This window comes from Anopheles stephensi, chromosome 3 (genome assembly GCF_013141755.1).
Source record: "Anopheles stephensi strain Indian chromosome 3, UCI_ANSTEP_V1.0, whole genome shotgun sequence".
In the NCBI taxonomy this organism is placed as follows: domain Eukaryota; kingdom Metazoa; phylum Arthropoda; class Insecta; order Diptera; family Culicidae; genus Anopheles; species Anopheles stephensi.
This window is the reverse complement of record NC_050203.1, coordinates 85564289-85588371: the sequence shown is the minus strand read 5'-3', so window position 1 is coordinate 85588371 and position 24083 is coordinate 85564289. Positions and strand designations below refer to the sequence as shown.

Genomic DNA, 24083 nt, shown 5'->3' with positions numbered 1-24083 from the left:
GGGCAGATACCATGGCGAGCTTTATGAGCTGTACATTTAGCAGCCCTACTAATAAGCCAGGCTCCAGTCCTGATCATGTCATGAGATTGGCACCAAACGACACAGCTCGATAGCCAACAGGTAATTGAGTCCGGTTCTACCTAGTTTTTGCCGTCAGAGTACATTAATACATTCAGCAGTCAGAGGATGAATAAAAATTTAAACAAATCAAATTCTATAATTGAAACTGATTGCTTCAGTGTGTGTTGCGCCCAAGCTGTCAAACTACGAGCAAGCGATGTTTTTTCTTGTTGCTCTTCTTCTAGCTGTCAAGCGGAATAATGCGGAACGCTTTCTTTCATTTCGGCCGAAAAACAATAAGTTTCAAACCGTTGACCTGGAAGGACGTGTTCGTTCGCTTGCTCCCGTGTGCGTTTTTTTGCTATACGTAAATGTTATCGTTGTTCTCAGAATTTGGTCGCTTAAGCTAGTAAAACCGAGTGAATCGAAAGCTTGGCCCAGTGTACGATAAAACGAAACCAGTGCAATTATTTTAAAGACGCTACCATTTTTTTCTGGCTGGCGCAGTGTTACCGCATGCGGTTTGGATAAAGAAGTGGAAAGAAAACGCATCGCTGCATCAGGTGGATCAGCCCGATTACTTTGATGTAAAGCAAGAGTAAAAAAAGGCATAATTTGTCATTCGAATGCCAAAAAAAAACGGTTGTGCAAAATCTGTTCCGGGTTGTGAAATGTAATTGGTGATAATTTAGGTTATCGTTGTGATTGTTAATTATTTGTACAAATTCGGTGGTAATTTGTGGCCTGTGTATATCGATACGCGACGCAATCGGGTGCTAGCCAAAGTGAGCGAGAATAGCGGTGAATTTATCGTTTACTTCACGCAGTGCTGTTGCTATTTTTACATTCCCGACTTGCATGTAAAAAGAATAGAAAAAAGCAAAGAAAAAACGATTGCCATTACACCCCGTAGTACGCAGCGAAGGGGTAGTGACGTTTTCTACGCGCAAAGTTTGAAACGCACCAGGCCCCCTCTAAACGCTGTTACCAGCCCGTTATCAGCAGCCACACATACACACACGCGTATAATCGGAAGGCGCATCGATCGTGCCATCGCGCACACAACACAGCCCACAAAGTCCAAAAATCTACCCAGCTTATCTGTAGCGCTAGGGCGAAGGAGTGAACAATCATCACCCGAAACCACGCGCCACGGTGGCCTGACATTTTGGGCCGTAAACTAGATTTGCCGGCGTGTCTGCTGCTGCGTGTGGCTCATCCACTGCATCCGGGGGCGAAAGATTCCCGATTACACCAGCCAAACGCGCCCTTGCAGGAGATAGCGCGATGAATAACCTCATTGCGAAGGTAAGTGCCTAGCGATTTGTGTCATTTCTATATTATTAGTGAAGATGATGCGCGTCCGTGTGCTGTGTGATTGAAAGGTGTGATCGGCTGATCGATTGCGTGTTGCGGTTCGAGAAAGGTTCTGGAAAAGTCCCCGGAGTTAACGGGACAGTTTCCCACCATGGATCATAGCTTGCTTCGATAGTCCACTGATGCTCATTATTACAACCCATTACATCGATCCTCGTCTCAACAAATCGCTGGTTGAGAATCGCATGTTCCGCGCGCCGTGCGTCATAACAACCAAACATTGGATGCTTTACTTGTAGCACGTCATGAATCATGCTACCCGAAAAACGTCTGGGAAAAATAAACAGCTTTGCCAAAAAACAAAAACAAATTAGTCATACAAAACAAAACGGTAGATGTTTTTTTGAAGGCCCGTCGCCCCGAATGCGTTTTGCAGACTTTCTACTAACCCGCGACCGTGGTGGGGTTAATACGACGCAGAATATCCCCCACCGGCCTTCGGCGCGCTAAGCCTCGACCATCGGAAGGAAGGCCTACAACGCCACCAGGTCGTGGTGGCCTCTTAACAGACGTGGTGATTACGTGCCACTATACACACACTCATAGCTCTTTTTTTTAGTGTGTGGATAATATCGCGAAGATCACACCGACAGAAGCGCAAGTTGGAAGCGAAACATCTGGAACAATATCAACAGTAGACCCAGCAAATAGGCTCCAACTTTTTGTTTTATCTGCTTGGGAGTGCGGTCGCTTACAACCCCAATTAGTTTGTAAAGATCCAGAATCGAGAACAACGAGAACCGGCTATCAGGTCGAACAGGCCGGCGCTAATAAGATCGGTTGATGCTGCTTTGTTAGCAGTTTGTTGTGCATTTTCACACTTTGATGCACACCAGCACAGGTGGTCGCGGAGGCACGGTTATTTCATGCACGAGTCACCGTCATCACCTAACCCTTGAACGGGGGTTTTGCATCGTTTAATGGTTTCTTGTGGGAAGCAAAATAACATTCTGCAGACTGACTGTCATTTATGGACCTGTCGTGTGACGATCGTTCATACAATGGTCCTTTATCGTAGCGATCCTCCAAACTGTTTATCTGATTTTGTAGCATGTTTATTTAAAGGTCAGGCAAGATATTACCAATTGAGTTTATATTCGCGCTATGAGTTCTATCCCTGAACAGGTTGAAAATAGTAAGGCATTCCTGAGGTCCAGCCAACATCCGCACCATAGACCATAGACCCATAGTCCAACCATGGAATACAACGCCTCGTATCATCTTTACATTGCAGTTCCTCCGCATCCAAGGGCGACAGGAAATGACGGACGAAAGTCAAGTTTAAACCAACACCTACTCTGTGCATCTCAGATTGCGTGTGCTGTGTGCTGGGCTCTTAACAATACATTAACCTCCCCTTCACTTCAAAGTGGCGGGAACCGAGCATTGTTTCTTATCAACCGGAATAGTAGTTAGGTTGCGGCGCAAATATTGACCAACACAACGAGTGCCCAATGATGCGATTTTCAAACAGTTCCGAAATGCTGATAGATTGTTCGAAAAGATAGCACAAACGTGTCCACACTTATATTATTCTCCTTCATTATTCTTTGCGTCGTTTGATGGAACGAAGTAAAACTTAATTATCATACACGAGTTGCTTCTCTACGTGTAGTGCATTAATTGTTGGTTCTTTTGTCGTATTTAGAAAAGGATTACGTCGCGTTGATCGTCGGTCATTAATTCACGGTCGCACGTGTTACTGCAATGTGACGGATTTTGTTTTTCTTCGTTTTATCCGTCTTTACGTTGTGGTATCTAATTACAATCAACTGTGTAGGATCAAATTACAGATTTTGACTTAATACTTTCCTTTCTTTTCCCCTTCTTATGCCGCGTCTCTCACCACCAGAAGCGTCCAGATCCGGTGGCAGATTCACTGAAGCAGTTGTTAAAGGTGAAGTGGTGGTGTGTTGGTACATAGGACGTTTAATTTTCCTTGTTTTCGCTTCGCAAGCCCACACATTGTTTGTTGCTAATATATTAAGTAGCTTAGCTGAGCAAGAAGCTTAGCGCTGGCGCTTTATCTCTAGTGCGGCACGGTAGCCCCTAGCTCTCAAACACATGACCGCATCACAGTCACCGTGATTTTCACAATTTATTGCACAAAAATCCCTTGCTGCGGTGCATTAATATGCATACGCTTAGTACTGCTTGTGCACCGCCGTAGTTCCCTGCCTCCCCACCCACCGTTTGGAAGCTATTTTTGTTGTTTTGCGTGTGTTCAGTTGCAACCGTATGAATCGTTGTTATTGTAGAAAAGGGGGGATTGCTAGTGTTGGAATTGGAAAAAGCATTTTAGTACCACACATATTAATAGAATTGTTTTTCTTAATAATTCATGTACAAACATTCAAAACAAAAAACAAATACGCAATAAAGAGGAAGCCTCTTCGTCCATATCACAGCAGCACCCATCATTGTGCCAATGTTGCATATGACGGTCAATGACGGTTGGATCAATAATGGACAAACGAATGCAACCATTTCCGTCGCCACCACCACCATACCAAGGAAACTGGCTGTGTTGTGCGATCCGGCACCTGAAGGTTACGTGTACCTGATAGGCACAACCAAATCCGAATGCACCATTGTAGAGTGTAGTAGCCTTAAATGTATCTATCCGTTGCATGTTGATGTAGCTACAGGGTGTTCCTTCTAGAGGTATCCGGAGTTTTTTTGTTTAGCATATAATTGATCTATCTAGAGGAACAGCTTCAAAACGTGTTAAGAACAGGTGCCTCCAAAGTCACTGTTTGAGGTGTAGTTTGTTCCAAAAGGATTATCTTTCAGAGCGATATTTTGTGACAGGAGAAGATGGACAAATCAGATAGCATATTGATCGCTTCTCATGCATGCCTTCCAGGAAGAATATGCAAAAGGATTGGATTGTTACTGTGAACCAGTCACTCTCCAATAATTAAGAGAATTGATGTTTGTGGGAATCTTGTAGTGGCCTCATGACCGATATCATTTTCGAGAAGTAACCGAGAAATTAATGATAAAAGGCACAAATTTATGTTAAAAAAAAAAAACGTTTAGAAGCTATTCGCAAAATAATTCCTGCACCTCTGGATGGATCACCCTGCTACTAAACACCCGGATAGATTGATGACGGCGCTAACGATCCACGTGTACAACATGTAGACGACGGCCGTCATAACGATAATGGCACATAATTTTAGCTTTCTACAGGCAAAAAAGTACACCTCCGGCACCGAGGGGGATAACCCATTGGCTTCGGCAAAAATTGCTTCCAAAACGAAACCCGTTTCACCGTGTGTTTATACCGAGTTAAATGCACGAGTCAATCCATTAAAAGAGTGTAGAAATTAGCGTGATCGATAAGAAACAGAGAGACACACAAAGGAAAATCGATCATAGTCGCTAGATGACACATAATTTTGAACTGAATGGTGTCATAGTTTTAAAAATAAAGGTGTGATTCCTCGTTTCTTAGGTGAGCAAGCTTCAGACCCTACGGGGATACCACAGGGAGTTAAAATTGGTATATCAAGCAAGCATATGAGAGTTAGAAATTAGAATAAATTTAGCACCAAGTAAATAGCCAACATTGTTTACAGACTTCGTCCCCACAAAACAAACGTATTCTCTTATCCAACGACAATATACCCTTTTGTTGAGTAATACCGTTTGCCCTTACATAGCTGGCTAAATTTGTGCGGCATACATGCCTACACTACATTGCGCATCGTAGCGCGATTGCAGGCCTTTATTGATCCTGCAAACGCTTCCACGTGTTTTTGTTTACTTCCCGCACTTGGCCACCTGTCGCAAACTGCGGCATCGGGGCTCGCATTAGCCGCTACACTACGTCATGTATTACACGCCATTACCGAAGTACGCGAATCCTTTCGCGGCGTGCGTGTATTGGTGTCTGGGAATGTAGGACCGCCACCGCAGCAATTGGCAATCCGGCGCCTTTGTTGGAGACAGGCACAGCTGTTGTTTACGTCGATGATGATGAAACGACCCGAACAGCGCACAATGTCACACGCAGGCGTGTGTGTGTGTGAGAGAGTTTGGCAAAGGTTCGGAAGGTTTTACCTATTACCCGAAAGGTTCGTCTGTATCCGAACCACTTCGGCGGTTGTGCGGACACGCATGCGTCGCTGCGAATGTGAGGCCTGGTTTCTTCGGGGTCGAGTGACAAGTGTCTGGTGCAATGCAACCTATCCACCCCGGAGGCGACGCCCGGACGCTTTCGCTTTCGTAACTTTCAAACAGTCTTGTGTACTTAATCGGACAACACAAATATAGAACGGGTCCCAAACTGTTTACATAAATTGATATCAGGTTTACGGTTTTTGACGCATGTTTAGGTTTGTTATATTGTTGAAATGTTCTATTCTTCAGGATTCTTCCATTAATAGGGTTGTTAGTCGACGGATTTTTCATCGGTGATTTTCTGTCAAAACGCGTTGGACAGATAAATGCCGATCTGAAAAAAATGAATTCGACATGCTTAACTAAGATTTAAATCTAGCTGTATTCTTTTCTGTCAAAGTGAAGATTGTTTACATTTTGGAAGCGTTGTTTTTGCTTCGCAATTTTTATTGTATATTATTGTCCACTTTAGTTCGTGTGACTTAAGATGAATATTAAAGACGATGTTTTGTTAATGCATAAAAAGCGATGTGGGACCAGTTTGAACCGAAAAATCGCTAACCGAATGTTCGTTTGACCAAAGCGCTGTAGGTCACGAAAAAGTATCCCTATCATAATGGCATCGTCAGTCAGTGCCCGGCATGGTACGATGCGTGTTAATGATAAATATTTCATTCCATTTTAGAATAACGTACAATTCGAATGTAAAATAATTCGAATGATGGCAATAAAAATCTGTGCAGCATATTGTGTTATTACACGGACAGTGGGTTTTTTTCTGTCAAACGCCATATTTGACAGAAAATCATCAACCAAAAAATCCGTCGTCTAATAACCCCGTAAGTGGTGTGAAGAACCATTACAATGTTTACTTATTGTTTCCATTGGGCCATTATTTTGTATTTAAGCTGGATTGAACCGATTTAATGACCGATTTTTTCTACAGTAACTCAGATTAAAAATCTGTTACCGTAGGCATATACAGTCAAACTCAAAAAAAAACAGTTGTACATTGAATCGTCAATAGTATTTCTTTACTTCGGTTAAAATCGTTTTTGTCAAATAATCCAAATTATGTGGTAAATAAGCGTGAAAATTTATCATCAAAGTTAATTGAGAGTACATATTTTTTTTTTTTTTTTTTATTCATAAAGAACGGCCTGGCCGTATTGCTATTGAGAGTACATGTTAAACCTAGTAAATTCTGCTATAATTACACAAATTATTCATTTCCGCACGCATTTCATAATCCGCACGGTTGCAATACTTTTTCTCTTTCGCGTAGCATCTACCTGCGCAACAAAGATGAATGTATCGATTTTTGCCAAATATTCAACATTTTGCTGGGACGTACAGAAACTTTGCATTGCCCTGCGATCGGCAGTATTTTATGTACCATCGGATTGACTAAAACCATTCGCTTCGTAACTTTCGTTTGCTGTGTGCATTGTGAAAGAACATTGAAAAAACAAACCTAAAAGTGTAGCTACTACCGACAGCTTCGGCAAAAAGGACATTTTGCATCTCACAATACGACATTTGACAAAATCAATCTCTGCTAGCACGTAGTAGCCAACGCGCTGAACGTCCTGTTTTCTCATTGCCTACTAATTGTGGATTGGGTGTGACGCCCCGGAGATCGAAGCACACTGATTCTTTCGCTAAATCTGAAACTTTGCATTCTTTTGAGTTGTCTTGCTTATAGTGTGGCTACGGTAGGTGCCGCAACCCCGTTCCCCCATCGTGCGATCTCGAACGTTCTATTCATTATAGCTTTCTGTTTTCGAACTTCTCCGAATCTTCCCAACCAACAGGCCAACTCTCCCACGGAGATGCGGGACATTGCGGCACGGATCTGCCGGGACTATCTGACCGGTGCGTGGAAAACGATATCCGCCGACGAGCTGCAGCTGAAGCGCATTAGCGGTGGACTCTCCAACTTCCTGTACTACGTCAGCCTGCCGGAGCATCACTATTACAGCAACAATAACAATGGTGGATCGAAATCGAATCCCAGCTCGCGGCGAGGTTCCTTCGCATCGGAGCGCGTTGTCACGAAGACGTCCAGCAAGACCAGAAACGGTAGCAAGCGTGCCCGAAAGGATAGCTGTGCCGGATTGCTAGAACCGAAAGAGGTGAGACCGATTTCACCGCGTGTCACATGCTTACGAACTGCTGTGCGGGGCGTTACGTATTAATTATTATCGTGATGATAGGGCTCGCGCCTCTGTGTCGCGCCACTGGTGACATTCGTGCATTATTCGATCATTATCGATGATTAAATTACAAACGTTGTCCTCCCAGCAGTGCTAGGGTTATCTTGCAGGGCCGGGCCTTTTTTTGTGCGCCAGACAAACGTCTTCGCAACAGTGTGTCGTGGTGGTTATTACGAAGCGCGCCACAGTTCATGGCCTCTAAGTAATGCCAATTTACTGACGATTACCTGGCAATAGATAAGATATAGCCAATATCTCTACTGTGCTCCTCTATACATTGTGGGAGCAGTTCGAAGATCATTGGGAACGGGGAATTATTGGCCGCAAAACCACCCCCCCCCCTCGATGGATGAGATTGACGAATGGAACCTTCTTCTTGTACTGTTGTAGGTGCTGCTACGAATTTACGGGCAAACGCACGGAGAACATGCGCTGGAAACAATGCTCACCGAATCGGTAGTCTTTACGCTGCTGAGCGAACGCAAGCTGGGCCCCAAACTGCACGGCATCTTCCCCGGTGGACGTATCGAGCAGTACATTCCGGCCCGGGCACTGCTAACAGCGGAGCTAAGCGATGCAAAAATTTCACTCAAGGTGGCGGAAAAGATGGCCGCCATCCACAGCATGGACATACCGGTTTCGAAGGAACCGGACTGGATCTGGAACAAGATGAACCGATGGTTGAAGGGCATCACTGGCATACTGGAAACGATCGAGCGCGATCGTGCGAACGGAAACACCGTGCTGAGCAAGGACGGTGGCGGCGGAGACCAAACAGCGAACACCAAGCAGCGGGACCAGGACGACGAACGCATACTGACCGAGATGGATCTGGCGGGTGAGGTTGAATGGTTACGATCGGTGGTGGAGAGCGAAGATTTTCCGGTCGTCTTTTGTCACAACGATTTGCAGGAAGGCAACATATTGCTGCGGCAAGACTTTACCACGATGCACGACACCACCACCAGCACCTATCGCGAATGGTACGGTCTAGCTTTGATTGCTGATTTAGGAAACAGATTTGCTAAATGTTTTTCTTTTCGGTGATTACCGCTTCAGCTCAACGCTCGATAACTTTGACGAGTCAACGCAACTCGATTCACATTTCAGTAGCATCCTTATATCGAATGGTGTGGTGCCTAACAGTGAATCAATCACCACAACCGATGGAGGAAATATCAATCTGAATCGAATTTCAAGGTACGAATGACCGAATGTCTGTGGTTGAACTTTCAACAGGGAATTCTAATCTTTTCCTTTTTCTTTCTCCCAGAAAACGTTCGCTGGATCACGATTCGATGGAGAACGATCTGGACAATACGCGCGACTCCGTGCTGAGCGGCAACTCGCAAGCCCTCTCGGATGCAAACTCCGTCACGGACGGCGAACCGGAACTGATGATCATCGATTTCGAGTACTGTGCCTACAACTACCGTGGATTCGATCTCGCCAACCACTTCCTCGAGTGGACGTTCGACTACACCAACGCGCAGTCCCCGTACTTCCACCACAAGCTGGACCAGTACCCTTCCGTCGAGCAGCAGGTAAGCTACGGCATCGGCAATACCCGATCCTACCAGCCCGCCGCCGCCGCCGCACTGAACAGCGTCTTCGGAATCGCGCCCGGCAGAGTCGCTGTTTGCTCTCCTTTTTTGCGTTCTCTATTGTTTCTCTCTTCAGTTACCCGGTCTCGACGGCCACCGTGCGCGCGCGGAGATGCCTGCCGCGGGAGCGCTCTGTAAGAAAAGCACAGACAGACACACACACACAATACACACTGCTTGCCCACGGCAGGAACAAAAAGGATAAAGTATCGCTCCTTCTCTCTGGTGGATGATGATGATGATGGTGGTGGTGGTGGTGGTGCATCAGAGCATCAGTAATGGTTTCTCTCGTTCTAGAAGGGCCCCCGGAATGCCTTCGGCCGGCCCCGATTTCTGAGTGTATTGATAGGCGTGCGTGTGTGTGCGCGCGTGTGTGAGAGGGGGCTGGGTACGTGCGTGCTTGTGTGTGTGTGTGTGATTTGCACACTCTGTACCAGTACCACACGGAAGGGTTGGAACATACACACACGCACACCTCGAGCAGTCGTCCTGATTGAGTCGTCCGCCTTCTCCCTGTACTGCACTGCACTAAGAGCGAATCTACCAGAAGTAGAGTTTGTTGTCACCTCATTTACCATTTCGTTTCCTTCCAGTCATTCATTCATTCATTCATTCCGCGCCTTGTTTGTTGATGTTGTTGTTTCTGTGTCACGTAAACGTTGTTCTACTTGACTTCCCGTTCAACAGATATGGATAATTGCAGTGTGAGACATAGCAATAAGATCATTCAAGATCATCAAGAAGCGAGAGTAGGAGAAGGGCGTCCTTTCCGTTGAGCTGTTGGATTCTCTCTTTAAAATCAGTCAGGCCAAACTGCATCAGTGTTTGATTCGAGCAAAAGTGCAGTTGATCTAGGCCTTGAACATCTTGAAGCACGAATCAGATTAGAAAGTAGAGACGCCGCCACTAGATGCCGTAACGTACCATGGTCGAACTAGGCTAATCCTTGCTTCAATTTACTGTCGACTGTCGACCGTTTTTTGGCAATTTTTTTCATCAGAATAGCATAAAAGTAAAAGCTCAGGATGTGCTTATTGTTTTACCCGACACTGTAAATCGTCCGCTGCGATACAATTATCTTGTTTCTGTTGCATTTATGTATCACAATCAATTCATAACCCGTATAACAACAACAAAAAAGACAACCAACTAACAGTCGAATGAATGAAAAGTCGAATTATAATGTGTTCTTTACCACACACACTCACACCCAGTGTGTTTCCTTTTGCCGGATGTCCCTTTTCCCCCCTGACGATCACTAACCGGTTTTGCTTTTGTTTGTCGTTTCGAATTTTCCATCTCTTCCCACCCTTGCTGGCTGCGTAGGAAAAATTCATCGTGGAGTACCTGAGCCATCTAGCGCCGCCGGACGATGGCCACGAGCTTGGCGACGACGAAGAGGAAGGGCGCTCCAAGGTGGGCTCAGCGGCGGGCAGTGAGATAGACGAGATCGAGCAGGTGCGTCGTGAGGTGCAGTGCTTTACGATGGCTTCCCACCTGTTCTGGAGCCTTTGGGCGATTGTGAACGTGTACCAGGAGATTGAGTTCGGCTACATGGTAAGAGGGATGCTTGTTTGCTGCGAGCATTAGCTTAGGATTAGGATTAAATTGGTTTCTTGTTTTTTTTTTTTATTGATCAGGAGTACGCCATTTGCCGGCTGAAGCAGTACCAGCAAGCGAAAAAATGCTACCTCGACACGATGCATACCGGTGAGGGGGAGCAAACACCGCCCCCAACACCGGTAGATCCGGAGAAATGAGCTGGCAGCGTGACGTGTGTGTGTGTGGTGTGTGTGTGCTATGGGAAAGGTTGTTGCGGAAGGATAGATTTTACACCTGAGAACACTAAACTCTGAATCTCGTACCGCGGTCGTATCGAGTCCCTTTCCCTTTTGCTGACCAATCGCGCATTCACCCTTTCCCTCATACGCATCCTGGCCGGAGGCTGTGCTTGTACTTGTGTCGGAACGAATTGGCTGTAAGACTCTTGAGTTAAGCAAAACAGATTTTCTCAGAATTATTATTATTACACGCACACACGCACACGCTCACTTTTACTAGACGGAGACAGATATGAAAGCTTAAGGCGGCTGCTCCTTACGGATGCGGAACAGATAGTTCGTGCGAATATGGATATTTAGCTGACGGATAAGACAGTGACTAGATTAGTTGTTATTGAGGAAACGCCAGTGTTGCCAACATTTTTGCGAAGGATTTCTGTGTGTGTGTGTGGGTGTGTGTTAGAAGGATAAGGGAATGTCCTAAAGCAGCAGTGTCGTCGTCATTAGGTGAACAGCAGTATTACAAGGGAGAGGGAAGCGCTATAACTATGTACGAGATGCTAATTTCTGTGGTATTCTAGCTATTACTGGTGTCCGATGTTGTTGTGGGCTATTTATTGTTCTCTTTTCTTCTGCTGTGTGCTGGTGCCATCGCGTGTGCCCTTCACATGCTCCCCGTATCCTAATCGTAGAGGACGAAAGAGGACGCTAGGAAACGGGAATGGTGATATGACGAATTTATACCGGATTTGCTTTGTTTTAATGTTTTATTAACTTTGTTCTTAATCAAGAAACCCCAAGGAGACTTTTGTTTTGCTTTTTCCTCTTTCAATAAATGTGTAACATTTTGATTTTAATTCTTTTTTTTTCGTAACGGTTTTAGCTTATGCTTCTCCTAGGAAAGCTCCATGATGATGAAATGTAGGAATGTGTGTGTGTGTGTGTGTGTTTGTAAGTAGGACGACTTATGACTGATAGTAGAAGCCGTTTATAAGGAAATAGAAAAGCGTCAAGCAAAGATTGAAAGAAAATCCACGTTAAACAACTAAAAAAAAAGCGCCTAAAACACTGCACACTGCAAAAGGTTGTGTAGAAAAGTCCCCGATACATATCCGTACCCGAATAGATGATACGAGCTACATTTTTACCAGTACAGCAGAGTTTAGGATAAAGAAAGTTTAGGAATCGATCAATCGTATTGTGCACTTTCCCCTCTTTTTTGCGGATATAAAATTAACTCTCTATGCGTACTTATTGATACGCTGGTGTGCTTGACACGCAGGCCTAATAAAAAGGAGAGTAGTGGTAGGCGAATCGTTGGCATGTTACATTTAGCTAGCGCTAATCTTAAAGACAAAAAACCCTTTCGAGCGGCACCACGAACCTGGCGAACCTATCGTCGGTTGGGTGGGGTGTAGCGGCGTGTTGTTAGTAATGTAATTAGAAAATCTTTCACGCTCCTTTTCAAGCTTATACATATTGCAGATCTTATATAACTATATACATGAATAAAGAACCTTTTCAGTACCACCTTGATCACCTGAACGGTAGCAGCATGATGAGCATGATTTTTTTTAAATTTCGTTCTCGATTGTAAAGCCTTTATCGCTTTTGGCTAGTAGCAGCAAACGCACGCTGGTGAATCTTTGACCCGTCGCGTGTCGGTTGTGTCGGGTGTGTGTATAAGCATTAATTAAAAGCTCTATCGCGCTCAGTGTACGTTCGCTAGTCCGCGGTTGCAGTACGCTTTTCAAGTTTGGTTTGGAAAGGCAGCAGAGCAGCATACGATAAGGGCTGTATATCCCGGCCGATCATTTCGAGTAAGCATTTTAGATTAGATGGGAGTGTGATAAATGTGTAATCTGTGGAAGTGTTGTTGAAGCTGGAAACCATTTTTTTCCGTAATGTGTACTTAAGTTGTGAAATTATATGCAACGCGAGTTCGAAGTGCATCGGCTTGCTACTTACGCACCAACAGTTCAAACTATCATGCTTTCGGAGCGCACTACTACGCACACACACGCACACTCAGCAACCGTCGCGCTGGTACGCTAGTCAAGTGTTGGTGGTTGTGCGATGTAAAGTCATCTCATTGCGCCCTCGATTCATCGCTTACTATGATCGCGCATTCATTGCGTAGTGGGCTGTCGAGAGGGTTGGCTGACTAGTCGTGTGTTTTCGTTTTTTTTTATTCGCGGCGGGGATTTCTTGCTAAAAGCCTGCTTTTCTGGGGAGGTTTTGCGAACAGAACAGTCCGTTGTCCGATGAGTTGCAAAAGATTAACGCCGATAGTAGGAGCAAGATATCGTGCAGTGTTTTTGGGTGGTTTGGGTGGGCCTGATAAGAGCATTAGGCGAAACATCAACAACACACAACAGCTGTGTGCTTCTTTCTCGCCGTGAATTATGTTCTTCTTCTGTGTTTATCTCACCAGCCCTCCAAGTTGCACATAAACAAACACAACAGCGAGAGCATTTTCGAGAGATTCGCACTAAAAGCAGCACTGAAGAGAGAGCAGAAATGAGCGAATTTAATACAATTGCCCGGTAAGTAAATTTAAAAAGGCAAATTTGTGTGTAAATTTAATAAACAAGGCGTTCGAAAACAGCTGCTTTGTTGTTATGTTGCAAATGAGCATGTCAGTGTGTGCCCCACCAGCACTTCATCTCAGCTGTCATCGAAAACATCGCCACGAGCGGAATGCGATGTTTTTAAGGGTGTGCTCTATTTCGCCTTATCGTTATTTAAAATTTAAAATCACGTTTCGCAGCTACAATTTTGGCCGTTACGCTGGAAGTGTATGCATCGAACATAAATTTCAATTTTGCTTCCAGACCTTCGGCACACGCTGGAAAACTGTTGGAAAACAAGACCTTCTTTCCCGATCCACCTGCCCGCGGTCCACTGGCACCGTACCGCAAGCAGGCGACTATCGACTGGCGCAAGCTAAAACTATCCTTCCACGATGAAACATCGCTCGAGCTGCAGCACCGCGTGTGGGACTTCGCACGCAAGCATCCGCTCTTTGCCCATCCGAATCAAACGCTAACGATGGACGAGGAACGCCATCTTGCCACCAAGCGTATGTACGTGGTGCAGAATGAGAAAATGTTCACGCTAAGCGATTTCCTGGAGCGACCTGATCTGGCCACCATCTACCATCAAGCTTGGATAGCGTACGAACCGAGCATGGCCGTTAAGTACTCGCTCGGATTCGGCATGTTCCCGTCGGTTATACGGACGCTGGATGTGGGTCGTCTAGATGAGATTGTGGAACGGAACGAAAAGGGCGAATACTTGGGAGCATTCGGATTGACTGAAATTGCTCATGGGACGAATGCGAAAGGGATGCGAACGACTGCCACGTACGATCCGACGGCCGGAGTGTACATCCTGAACACGCCGGACTTTGAGGCGGCCAAATGTTGGATCGGGAATTTGGGCAAAACCTGCACCCATCTCATCGTGTACGCACAACTCTACACTGCGGACGGTAAACATCACGGGTTGAATGCGTTTGTGGTGCCGGTCCGGGATCCGACCACTCTGCAAGCTTACCCGGGCGTAACGGTGGGTGATCTCGGTGCCAAGGCCGGGCTTCAGGGCGTTGACAATGGATTCGTAATGTTCCGGCAGTATCGCATCCCGCGGGACAATCTGCTAGCACGCACCGGCGATGTAAACGAGCAGGGAGAGTTCGTGTCACCGTTTAAAGATCCGGCCAAGCGGTTCGGTGCTTCCCTGGGGGCACTCTCCGGTGGTCGCATCAGTATTTGTGGCATCGCGAACGTTTACCTTACGAAAGCGATCACGATCGCGCTACGGTATTCGGCTAGCAGGAAGCAGTTCGGTCCGGATGATGCTGAGGACGAGTGGCCAGTGCTAGAGTACCAATCGCAACAGTTCCGGTTGTTCCCGCATCTCGCCAACAACACGGTGATACGAGTGTTTAACCTCTGGTTCGGAAAGGCTTACGGTGACATGCAGCTAAAGTTGCTTGGTGGGGAAAACATTGGAGCGACCGGCATGGAGGTACATGCGCTTTCGTCCGCTGCTAAGCCTGTTTGTACGTGGGCGGCCCGGGATGGTGTGCAAGAGTGTCGGGAGGCGTGTGGTGGCCACGGATATCTGAAGCTTTCAACGATCGGTGATTTGCGTGGCAACAATGATCCGAACTGTACGTACGAAGGCGAAAACAATGTACTGATCCAGCAGGCGTCGAACTGGTTGCTAAGCGTCCGTGTGAAGGGTTATGAGAAGTTTGCTGAAGTATCGCCCCTTGGCTCGGCACAGTTTCTTGCGCAGTACGCAAGTCTCAGCAAGCGAAAGGCGAACTGGAAGAGCCCTTCGGATGCGGGTTCCATTGCAAGTAGGTACTGATGGTTTTGGGAACAAGGACAAGGATATATTGCTTTTTTATGCCGTTCGTAGATCAGCTTGAAGCTCTGGACTGGTTGGTGGCATACTTGCTGGAGGAATCCTACCAAAAGATGTCAACATTGAGGCAGCAAGGCAAGTCTTCCTTCGAGGCACGAAATGAGGTCCAGTCGTTCTTTGCGCGAACACTTTCAATCGCTTACGGAGAGGTACGCTGACCAGCTCTTTCCTGTCCAGTCATGCTAACAATTCTTATTAACGTCTTTCCCATGCTTTGTAGCGCATGCTGCTGTTTGTATTTGCGAAGTTCCTGGCAAATCTCGAGGCAGGTCCCGAGCGGCAAGCACTTGAGCGACTCGGTTCACTGTATGGCGCTGGAACAGTTCTCCGGCACATCGGTGTCTTCTACCAAGGTGGATATTTCTCCACACAGTCCAACGCGATGGCACTGCTGCAGCAATCCGTACTGGACCTGCTGCCAACGATCAAACGGGACGCGATCGCCATAGTCGATGCGATTGCTCCACCCGACTTCATCATCAACTCTCCGCTCGGCATGAACGATGGCGATGTGTACCGGCACATGGAGTCCGCCATCATGCAAGCGCCGGAAGCGCTCGAACGTCCGAAATGGTGGCGTGATGTGGTACACCGAGATTATGTGCAATCGAAGCTATGAGTTTAAGGCGACGCTTTAATGTTACTTACCTAAAGTTTGGAAATCAATACAATGTTGGTGGGATAATGTTCGGGGGGATCAGGGTTTTACTGCTGTACACAATACACTGTCATAATGTTTGCCATTTTTTTCACCATTATTATTGCCGGTGCGAATTTTATATCACCATACCATGTGAAGGCATACGCTTTCCCGTTAAAAACAGAAAAAAAAGCCCAAACATTTTGTAAAAAGTGCCGTTTCCACTACCTCCTCTGCGCACCGTAGTTTCGCCTACTTTCTGTAGACTTTTGCTAACGCTTTCCGTAAACAAACCATAAAACACGATTGCTTTGATCGTTTCCCGGTCAAGACGGCGTGCCGACTATCGGCAAGAGCATAAGGACGATCCCTCTCTTTTTTGTGTATTTGCGATACGTCTTTTTAACGGTCCTTCTTTTTGAGGTTATTTTCCGGCAAACGTGTCCCTCTGGTCCTTTGCATCGCAAAAGGGGTACCTGTGTGCGGCAATAGCACGCCTGTCAAGAACCACCCCAATTACCCGCGAGTACCCGGGAGGAGGCTTCGCTGCTACCCTTGCCTTGCACTCTCGTATTGGACGACCGGGACCATACTCCGGCTACTTGCCAAAGGAACCGCACCCCGATGGTGGTGGGTGGAGATTGTTTACGAAACCTATCAAGCAAGCGGAAAAAGGTAATGGGACTCCCGCGTAATGGCCGATCTCTTCTTCAAGGTAAACAGGGAGATGCTGCAACGCGGGAGAAAAAGGTTGCCAAAAAAAAAACCTCCTGAACACAATTACAAATACATTGGAGGTACACGAGGTCCGTGCGATAAACGGAATCGCCGAGCACCGTAAAGTACAGAAATTTCTCAAATTTGGACCAATTTTTCACTGATCCCACCAGCTAACAGGTAGGTAGGCGATCGGGATTATGTTAGGTCGGACCCGGGATAACCAGATTGGCAAACGAGGTTAGACATGCGACAATCGGTCGCCCTGGCCAGCTCCCAGTCTGCCGGACAGTGTCAGCCTGCCGGAGCGTCCCGATGGGTTTATGGTTTTACGATCTGTTTACGTTCGAGCTGACAAGCCCACTGGTGACGCCCCACGGCAGGGAAAATCCACCAAATGGACGTCTCGGGATACTGAAACCTCCGGCCCGTCGCACAACCATTGGTGCAATCAACTCAATTAAGGTGACCTGGATGATGATGGTAATCCTATGGATCAAGAACCTTGACCACCAGCAGCCGAAAGGAGCACAGGGAAGAGAGTAAATCAATTCGTAATCATCAACGTAAAGGAGTCGGTTAACGGTGTCGGCTACCTGGTCTGGTAGCCGGGCGAGGATAGGTTTATAATCCTATTAAGATTTTCCAGACCCTGCATCCAACCCAAAGTGGCAACACAAACAACGGCAGGATGAGGGTTTAACTTTATTGGACAACTGACTCGCGCGCACTGCAGCACCCCCCGCAGCGAACCTAATTTGTCCCAGTATTCCTGCTGGGTGACACACGCTGAGTGCGAGGAAGCAATTAGAGTTGAGTTTGATGCAACTTGACGTAACACACCTTGGCTTCCGACGCTGGGCCATTAGACTCTTGGAGGCGTGCTGACGTAATCACATCGAGGACTCGGACTATGGCGCAATCGGCAACCATCGGAAGACGATAGACAGAAGTCTGTATTACGTCCGAGTCCAACACAGAGTCTGGAATTGCTGGCGGACGTCTGGTTTTGAAGCCAAAGGAAATGGAGCCTAATCAATGAGTGGATATTAGTTTGGTGACAAGGCGACGAGGTGTAGCAGATGTTTCTCATATGAGCCATGCTGAACTACAGATCCGTCTGCTCAATACAATCCATGCTCGGGTATTACTCTCAAATTTTTCTGAAGCAATCACTGACATGGCCTAAGCAAGCCATAGTAAAATCCCTCATAGCTGTTCATATAACATCCCTTGTCTCTTCTTCAACGATCTGGATGCTCACTCCTACGATCCTTGAATGTTCGAAAATTATTGCTTCCTATAATACACGCCATGGTCAGAATCTACGCGTACCCAATTGTAGGAGGAAATCCGAATTTAAAACTCGGTGCCTGTGGCCTTGAATTCCAATGATGTCCAGCCTATTACTGTTAACTCATTATGTAAGGGGTTACGTGTCCGGGGATTTTCCCGGACATTACGTAACAGACAGCAGGCGCAAAAGACTAGACAAAACAATGAATGGGAATCTGCCCGGGGAAAACCCATCACTCGATGCATATCCGGAACGCGTGCACAAGGAGATGTGTTGATAGGATCACCGACTCTGAACCGGATGTTTTTGGATGATATGATCACATCCTATTGCGATTATGCTTAAAAAAACATCACTTCAACATCCTGCAGAGAAAAACATCCGGAAAAAAACTACCAAGGATCGTTGCAATCCGTATCCGTGAAGTAGGTAAAGGATAGTTTTTGTTCGACGCTATGTTAATCCTTCTATTGGATTGTGGCCGCACCCTGCTGGCGACAAATGAGCCAAGCAAATGGATTTAGTATTATCCCCGCTCCTTGACTGCTTTACCTCGCCAGAAACGGAATATCCCACTCATCGAACGCAGTGGGTTTTTACGTGAACAATTATGAATTAACTGCTCGCGGAGATACGATTAAGGATGACCCGAAAGTGTCTTGATCCTTACCAAATTACTACCCTTGTCTCCGGGAGATTTAGAATCCTCAAGACTCTAGCTACAGACATCAGGCCACTTTTACTACCTCCACTGAGCCAGACAGAAGACTGACCGATCACAACTGGCGACTGGACGAATTGCAGGTAGGTGACGACCATCGGTACCGTATCGTACCCGGCCTAGGCAAGGAATAACCCTTTAAAAGTGTCTACCACCAGCGTCGTCTCGACGCAATTCAAGACTCTGCGGGAAGACTGCTTAATCCTAAGGACGCGTAATTAAGTTACCTTGGCCGCCAGTTTCTTCGCTGCTTATAAACCAGTGGTCAAGTGAATCGAGCAATCATTCCACCGTTGACTCTTCGAAGTGCTACAGGACAAGAGCAGGCTTCCTTTCGATCCAGCATCATGTCGAACGTTGTTCCGCAGCAGTACCAGCAGCAAGCGTCTACCAATGGAGCAAATAGTGGGTCTCAAGAAGGAACTTACCAGCAACAACACGTTGGAGGCAACTATAGCTACGCCAAGTATGGGCCTTCGTACTGGAATGGCGGATATACCAACAATCAACCAGGGAATTACTACGCCGGAGCAACATCTCAACAAGCTTCTTCTGTTCCGGCTGCTGCGTATCCAAGATCCAACTGGTACAGCAAACCGCAACAACGTCAGCAAAACTGCTACACGCAACATCCGTCACCAGTTGCCACTAGCAACCATGGCAGCATGAAGCGGGCCTACTCGACCGATGCTGTTCTGCATGACATTACGAACGGCACAAACGCACCAAAGCGCAGGAAGATGGCACCGATCAACACTACGCACGTGGCTCAAGTTCTACCTAAAGATGTGCATAGGAATACTGCAATCGCTTCAAATCTACCAGCATCCAGCATCGATGATCCAACGCGGAAGGTACGCATTGAATCGATCTTTCGCCATGTTGAGCTGCTGGCACAAAGTTACTGGCAAACGGGCAAACGGTGTTCAGCAGCGGCTACGACTCTCAAGCCCACCACAGTAGATGCGTTTGAGGGCGGTATGCCAACTCCACGATAAGGTGGCCAGACGCCTACTAGCAGACGATCAACAAAAAGTGTTTGTTCCTTATCGCAATCCCGAGCTGATTTAGCAGCAAATTGGAAGCGAATTTGATGGGTTCGATTGTAAATAAATGCTAATTTAAGTATGTTAAAATAAAAATATTTTTTGTTATGAAACTCTTATATAAATGGTTCATCTTATTCGGCACTAGAACCTTGAGAACTACCGTTAACGCGATTGCGAGGATAAAGAGCAAGCGCCATCATTACCAGGAATGGTTGATACACACGGCAAGCCTACCGCCCAATACCACTCCATATCTGTTTAATCTTTACGTACCTTCGATCGTGTTCGACGACCTCTGCCCAGGACAATAGACGGTGTCTCAAACGTCGATACCTCAGCGCATTCGTTCCTTTTTTTATACCGACACAATGGCGACATCGATGTTGATTCGATGCTATTATTCGGCACCGTACTAGTGTTGACTGGTACTCGTTGGTGTTGGTATCTAAGTAATACTCGATCGCACGATGAAGTTTAGTTAGTCTTTAGAGTACAACGAGGAAGATCGCACGCACACCGCAAGATGCGAACAAAATCGTGTGCACACCACATCCCGACGGTGATCGACCTAACCTACAACCCGGAACAACAACAGGAACCGTCGCCACCACCGATAAGTTCTGGCAACCAGCAGCCACAGCTGAAACCATCCATCGACGTTAAAAAGGATGTTAAACCGGTGCGCGAGAAGAACACTGCAGCGAAAGTTCGTAAAGCGGCGTGCGGTATCACCGGCAAGAAGCCGTCAATGAAGCGCAAACGGACCCATCGGCAGGAGGATGCTGCTGTACCGGCGGTACAGCAGCAACATCCGACCGGGCTGTATCAGTTTGATCTAACCGAAATGATCCGACAGAAGCTGAAGATGCTGTTTGAACCATCGATGTTGGCGGCGGCGCACGGCGGCAGTAGCAGCTTCATCCCGTACGACACACGGTACGGCTGGGGGCCTGGTGCCCGACAGCCGGCAGCTAATGTGATGCGGCTGACACCATCATACCAACCGTGCAGTGTTCCCGGCTGCTCGCAGGAAGCCCTGTCGGCGAGCCTTGCCCGGCATCATTGCGGGAGGCCTTCGCGCACGGTGGCCCAACCGGGCCGACGGTTCTCCATATTTCGGAGTGTGGAACTGATGGCACAAAGCTCTTGTGTGTCGAAACACTAGAAGCGTGCGCAAAGAACATGCTGGATCGTGTCTTATGCTTCTTGAAGAAGTATCGATGTTTGAAAAATGGTTCAGCTATAATCTAGAGATTGCACGCTCGAATTGTTTAAGTTCAATACTAGAAGAATATCGATTATACGGAATTTGAAAATGGTTAAACCAAATCGTACAAAATCCCTCGAAGGGATAGCCGCGACAGTGAAACCATAAGTTAACTTTAACTTTTAGAATAAACCGTCTTTGCAAGCTGATAAAGGCTGATTAGTAATGAATAAAAAAAGGATTTGTGGGGAATTTCACAAAGAAACAGTGATTGGGTGGACTCGACTGGGTGGTGGGTTAGGATCACATTGAGTTGACATGACAACAAGGTTCAGAAAGTAATTACGCAGCAGCGCCTACTCCGTGTTACCTACTTCTTAAAATGCTATATTTGCTTAGTGAGACGCATTGCTACTCAACATAAATCTGGAACACGCCGAAGGCCTGCTTTCTAAATGGCTCGCCGGCATGCTGCAAACAGGCAAAACTACCATGTCTGAAACACAAAAAAGGGGGCAGTGAACGTGAAATTGACTTTTTCTTTGTTCGATGCGGATCCGCAAAAACACTTTTACCTTGGTGTGCCCTATCCTGTGCAGCTTGTCCCTAATGTGCTTCTGTGCTTCGAGGCGATCGGGATTATCTCTCTCTCTCTTTCTCTCTCTGGAAGTCCTTGTGCTCGTGTAGCTGAGCAAGAAAGATACAGCAGCAACAGCAGGTACCCAACTTCACCCGGGTCGTTCCAGAGACGGATGAGATCCCGGTGGCCAATGTTTACATGAAAAATTAACTCTTTAAACCAAAAGGATAACATAAGGCCCGTGCACACACACACAGAGAGAGCGAATGACCGAACTAGAGGGTGTGCCCAGGGGTACATTGGACATGGGAAGGGGCGGTTGCGAGAGGTACCGCCCAGCCCACGAACGTATTATAGCCGTTAGGGGGTTTCTAACCCCCCGATAGGTAAACGGGATATTCCATCGAAACGCTACCTGCCGCCATGGAAAGACGATGCTGCATCCTTCACAATCTCAAGCTGGAAAATGTGGGCTGGACGCAACCAAGATTCCGCCGTGGGAGGAATACGCCCACACGCCCATCCAGTTACAAATGCGAAAACGCTGGCAGCGAAAGATGTCCATTTTATGGTTTAACGGACAAAAAAAAAAAAAAAAAGGCGTACCGAGTAAATTGGCAGGCAAGGGTGTCCTTCGGATTCGCAACAAAAAAAAAGAAGCCAAAAATTGGGCTAATGTGTGTGCCCTCTCTTTTGTTTTGAGGTGGCGATAAACTGTTTAAGGCTTTAAGTATCCTTTTTTTAATTTTAAAATGGCAGTTATGGTAGTTACTTCTGACGCATTGACTAACAAAAATAAAAATAAAACCTTTTTTAAGGTTTAATACTTTTAAGATCATTAATTGTCTACCATAAATATACAACAACAAAAATCGTTAAGAATCTTTGCAATTTCAAAACCGTGTTGGTAGCTAACCATTGTGCCATTGTACCTTTGTGAGCGATAGTAAAGTACTTATACTATCGATGTGTCAGGTACACAAAACCCTGTCGGTCGCTGTGACAGATACCAGGCAACACACAGCAGGATCTACCTCTCTACTACCAGCAAGGGAGGATCACGCTCACCGGTGTAGGTAGGAAGAATGGAGCGGAGGAGAAAAGCGCCGCTCGCACAGTCCGTTTCTGTCTGTTCCTTTTTCCGGACTGTGTGTCCTTTTTTCTCTTCCACAGCCAATGTCTTACCTGTAATATTGGTATAAAGCGATCGTACAGCGGTTTGGGTCAGCACAGTTCAGCTAAGCCCGTCCTCGAAACCAGTCGTGTATCAGAATGTACAACCAAACGTTCAACGCCAGTTCCTACGGTGGTGTCGGTTACGGTGTAGACCAGCAGTACTACTACCACCAGCAGCAGCAGCAGCAGCACACAGCAACAACAGCAACACCAGGCTCAGAAGCAGCAGCAGCAAATGATTGCCGGCATTATGGGCTACTATCCACCGGAAGCGGCTGCAATGTTCTACAACCCGTACTCGTACGTCGGTGGTCAGCTCGACCAGACGGCGGCACAACCACAGTTTGCTGGCCACCAGCAGCTGGATTATCAGCTGACCCCAGCCCTATACCTGCTGAACCAGCAGGCCGAGCTGCTCCAAAGGTCACTCGCTAAGGCACATGCCAAGAAGCCAGCGGAAGGTATGACGACGGCGGGCAGCAATAGCACCAACAAGCCACAGCGCAAGCAACGAGGACCGTACAAAAAGCGCACCAACAAAACGCTTTCGCCAACGGTCTCCCCAGCACCGGAGTTTGCCACCGAGTCGGAGCGTCTTTCATCGTCCGATCTGTCCAGCAGCAGCAGCAGCAGCAGCAATAACAATCGTTCCATAACCAGTTCGGCGGTCCAATCCGACCACCTACCGGCCTGCCGGGATACGGCTGGTGCCGGTGCCGGGCGCGACCAGCAAACACTACGGAAGCGCAAAAGTGATTCCTTCCTCGAGCTTGACCAGCCGCAGGATTGCAAACACAACACCCGCACGCTGGCCCACAAGCAATCGATCTTCCGCAATGTTGCGCTGATGGCCGTTAGCTCCTGCACCGCTCAACACGCCGCCACGGTCGTACAGTGTTGACCGGCCAGCCAAGCGATCAGCGCTAAGGTTCCCGGGGTTAAAAGTTAAACTTAAACAAAAAACAAAGCAGCAGCGAGTGCAGCAGTTCCTTATCGACGGTCAAGTGTACAATATTTAAAAGAAAATATATAATTAAAATTAAAAAGATTACTGAACAACGAACCTTACAGTCCTTGTTTTTTTTCTTATGAG

General features: G+C 46.8%; 3 protein-coding genes across 8 annotated transcripts; all 3 read left to right on the top strand.

The window, feature by feature from the left end:
• The first annotated feature begins 332 nt into the window (after nt 1-332).
• On the top strand, nt 333-12711 carry LOC118513933 (choline/ethanolamine kinase). 6 transcript variants are annotated; one of them, XM_036060304.1, is made up of 9 exons: nt 333-408; nt 568-1368; nt 3290-3334; nt 7380-7700; nt 8172-8764; nt 8841-8981; nt 9055-9325; nt 10712-10942; nt 11026-12711. In XM_036060304.1, exons 2-9 carry the CDS (start codon nt 1348-1350, stop codon nt 11143-11145), a joined length of 1743 nt encoding a protein of 580 aa, XP_035916197.1. In that variant the 5' UTR covers nt 333-408; nt 568-1347; the 3' UTR covers nt 11146-12711. The 6 variants fall into 6 exon arrangements, 3 of the variants coding, with proteins under 3 accessions (XP_035916197.1, XP_035916198.1, XP_035916199.1); XR_004906534.1 differs by having other exon boundaries at nt 350-1368; nt 9462-10942; XR_004906532.1 differs by lacking the exon at nt 11026-12711 and having other exon boundaries at nt 349-1368; nt 9055-9934; nt 10712-10817.
• A 413-nt stretch (nt 12712-13124) lies between these two features.
• Nucleotides 13125-16353, top strand: LOC118513926 (peroxisomal acyl-coenzyme A oxidase 3). The gene is made up of 4 exons (XM_036060294.1): nt 13125-13712; nt 14001-15535; nt 15598-15752; nt 15824-16353. Exons 1-4 carry the CDS (start codon nt 13687-13689, stop codon nt 16220-16222), a joined length of 2115 nt encoding a protein of 704 aa, XP_035916187.1. The 5' UTR covers nt 13125-13686; the 3' UTR covers nt 16223-16353.
• Nucleotides 16354-22754: 6401 nt separating this feature from the next.
• LOC118513976 lies at nt 22755-24053 on the top strand. The gene is made up of 2 exons (XM_036060401.1): nt 22755-22890; nt 22988-24053. Exon 2 carries the CDS (start codon nt 23226-23228, stop codon nt 23889-23891), a length of 666 nt encoding a protein of 221 aa, XP_035916294.1. The 5' UTR covers nt 22755-22890; nt 22988-23225; the 3' UTR covers nt 23892-24053.
• Nucleotides 24054-24083: the final 30 nt, after the last annotated feature.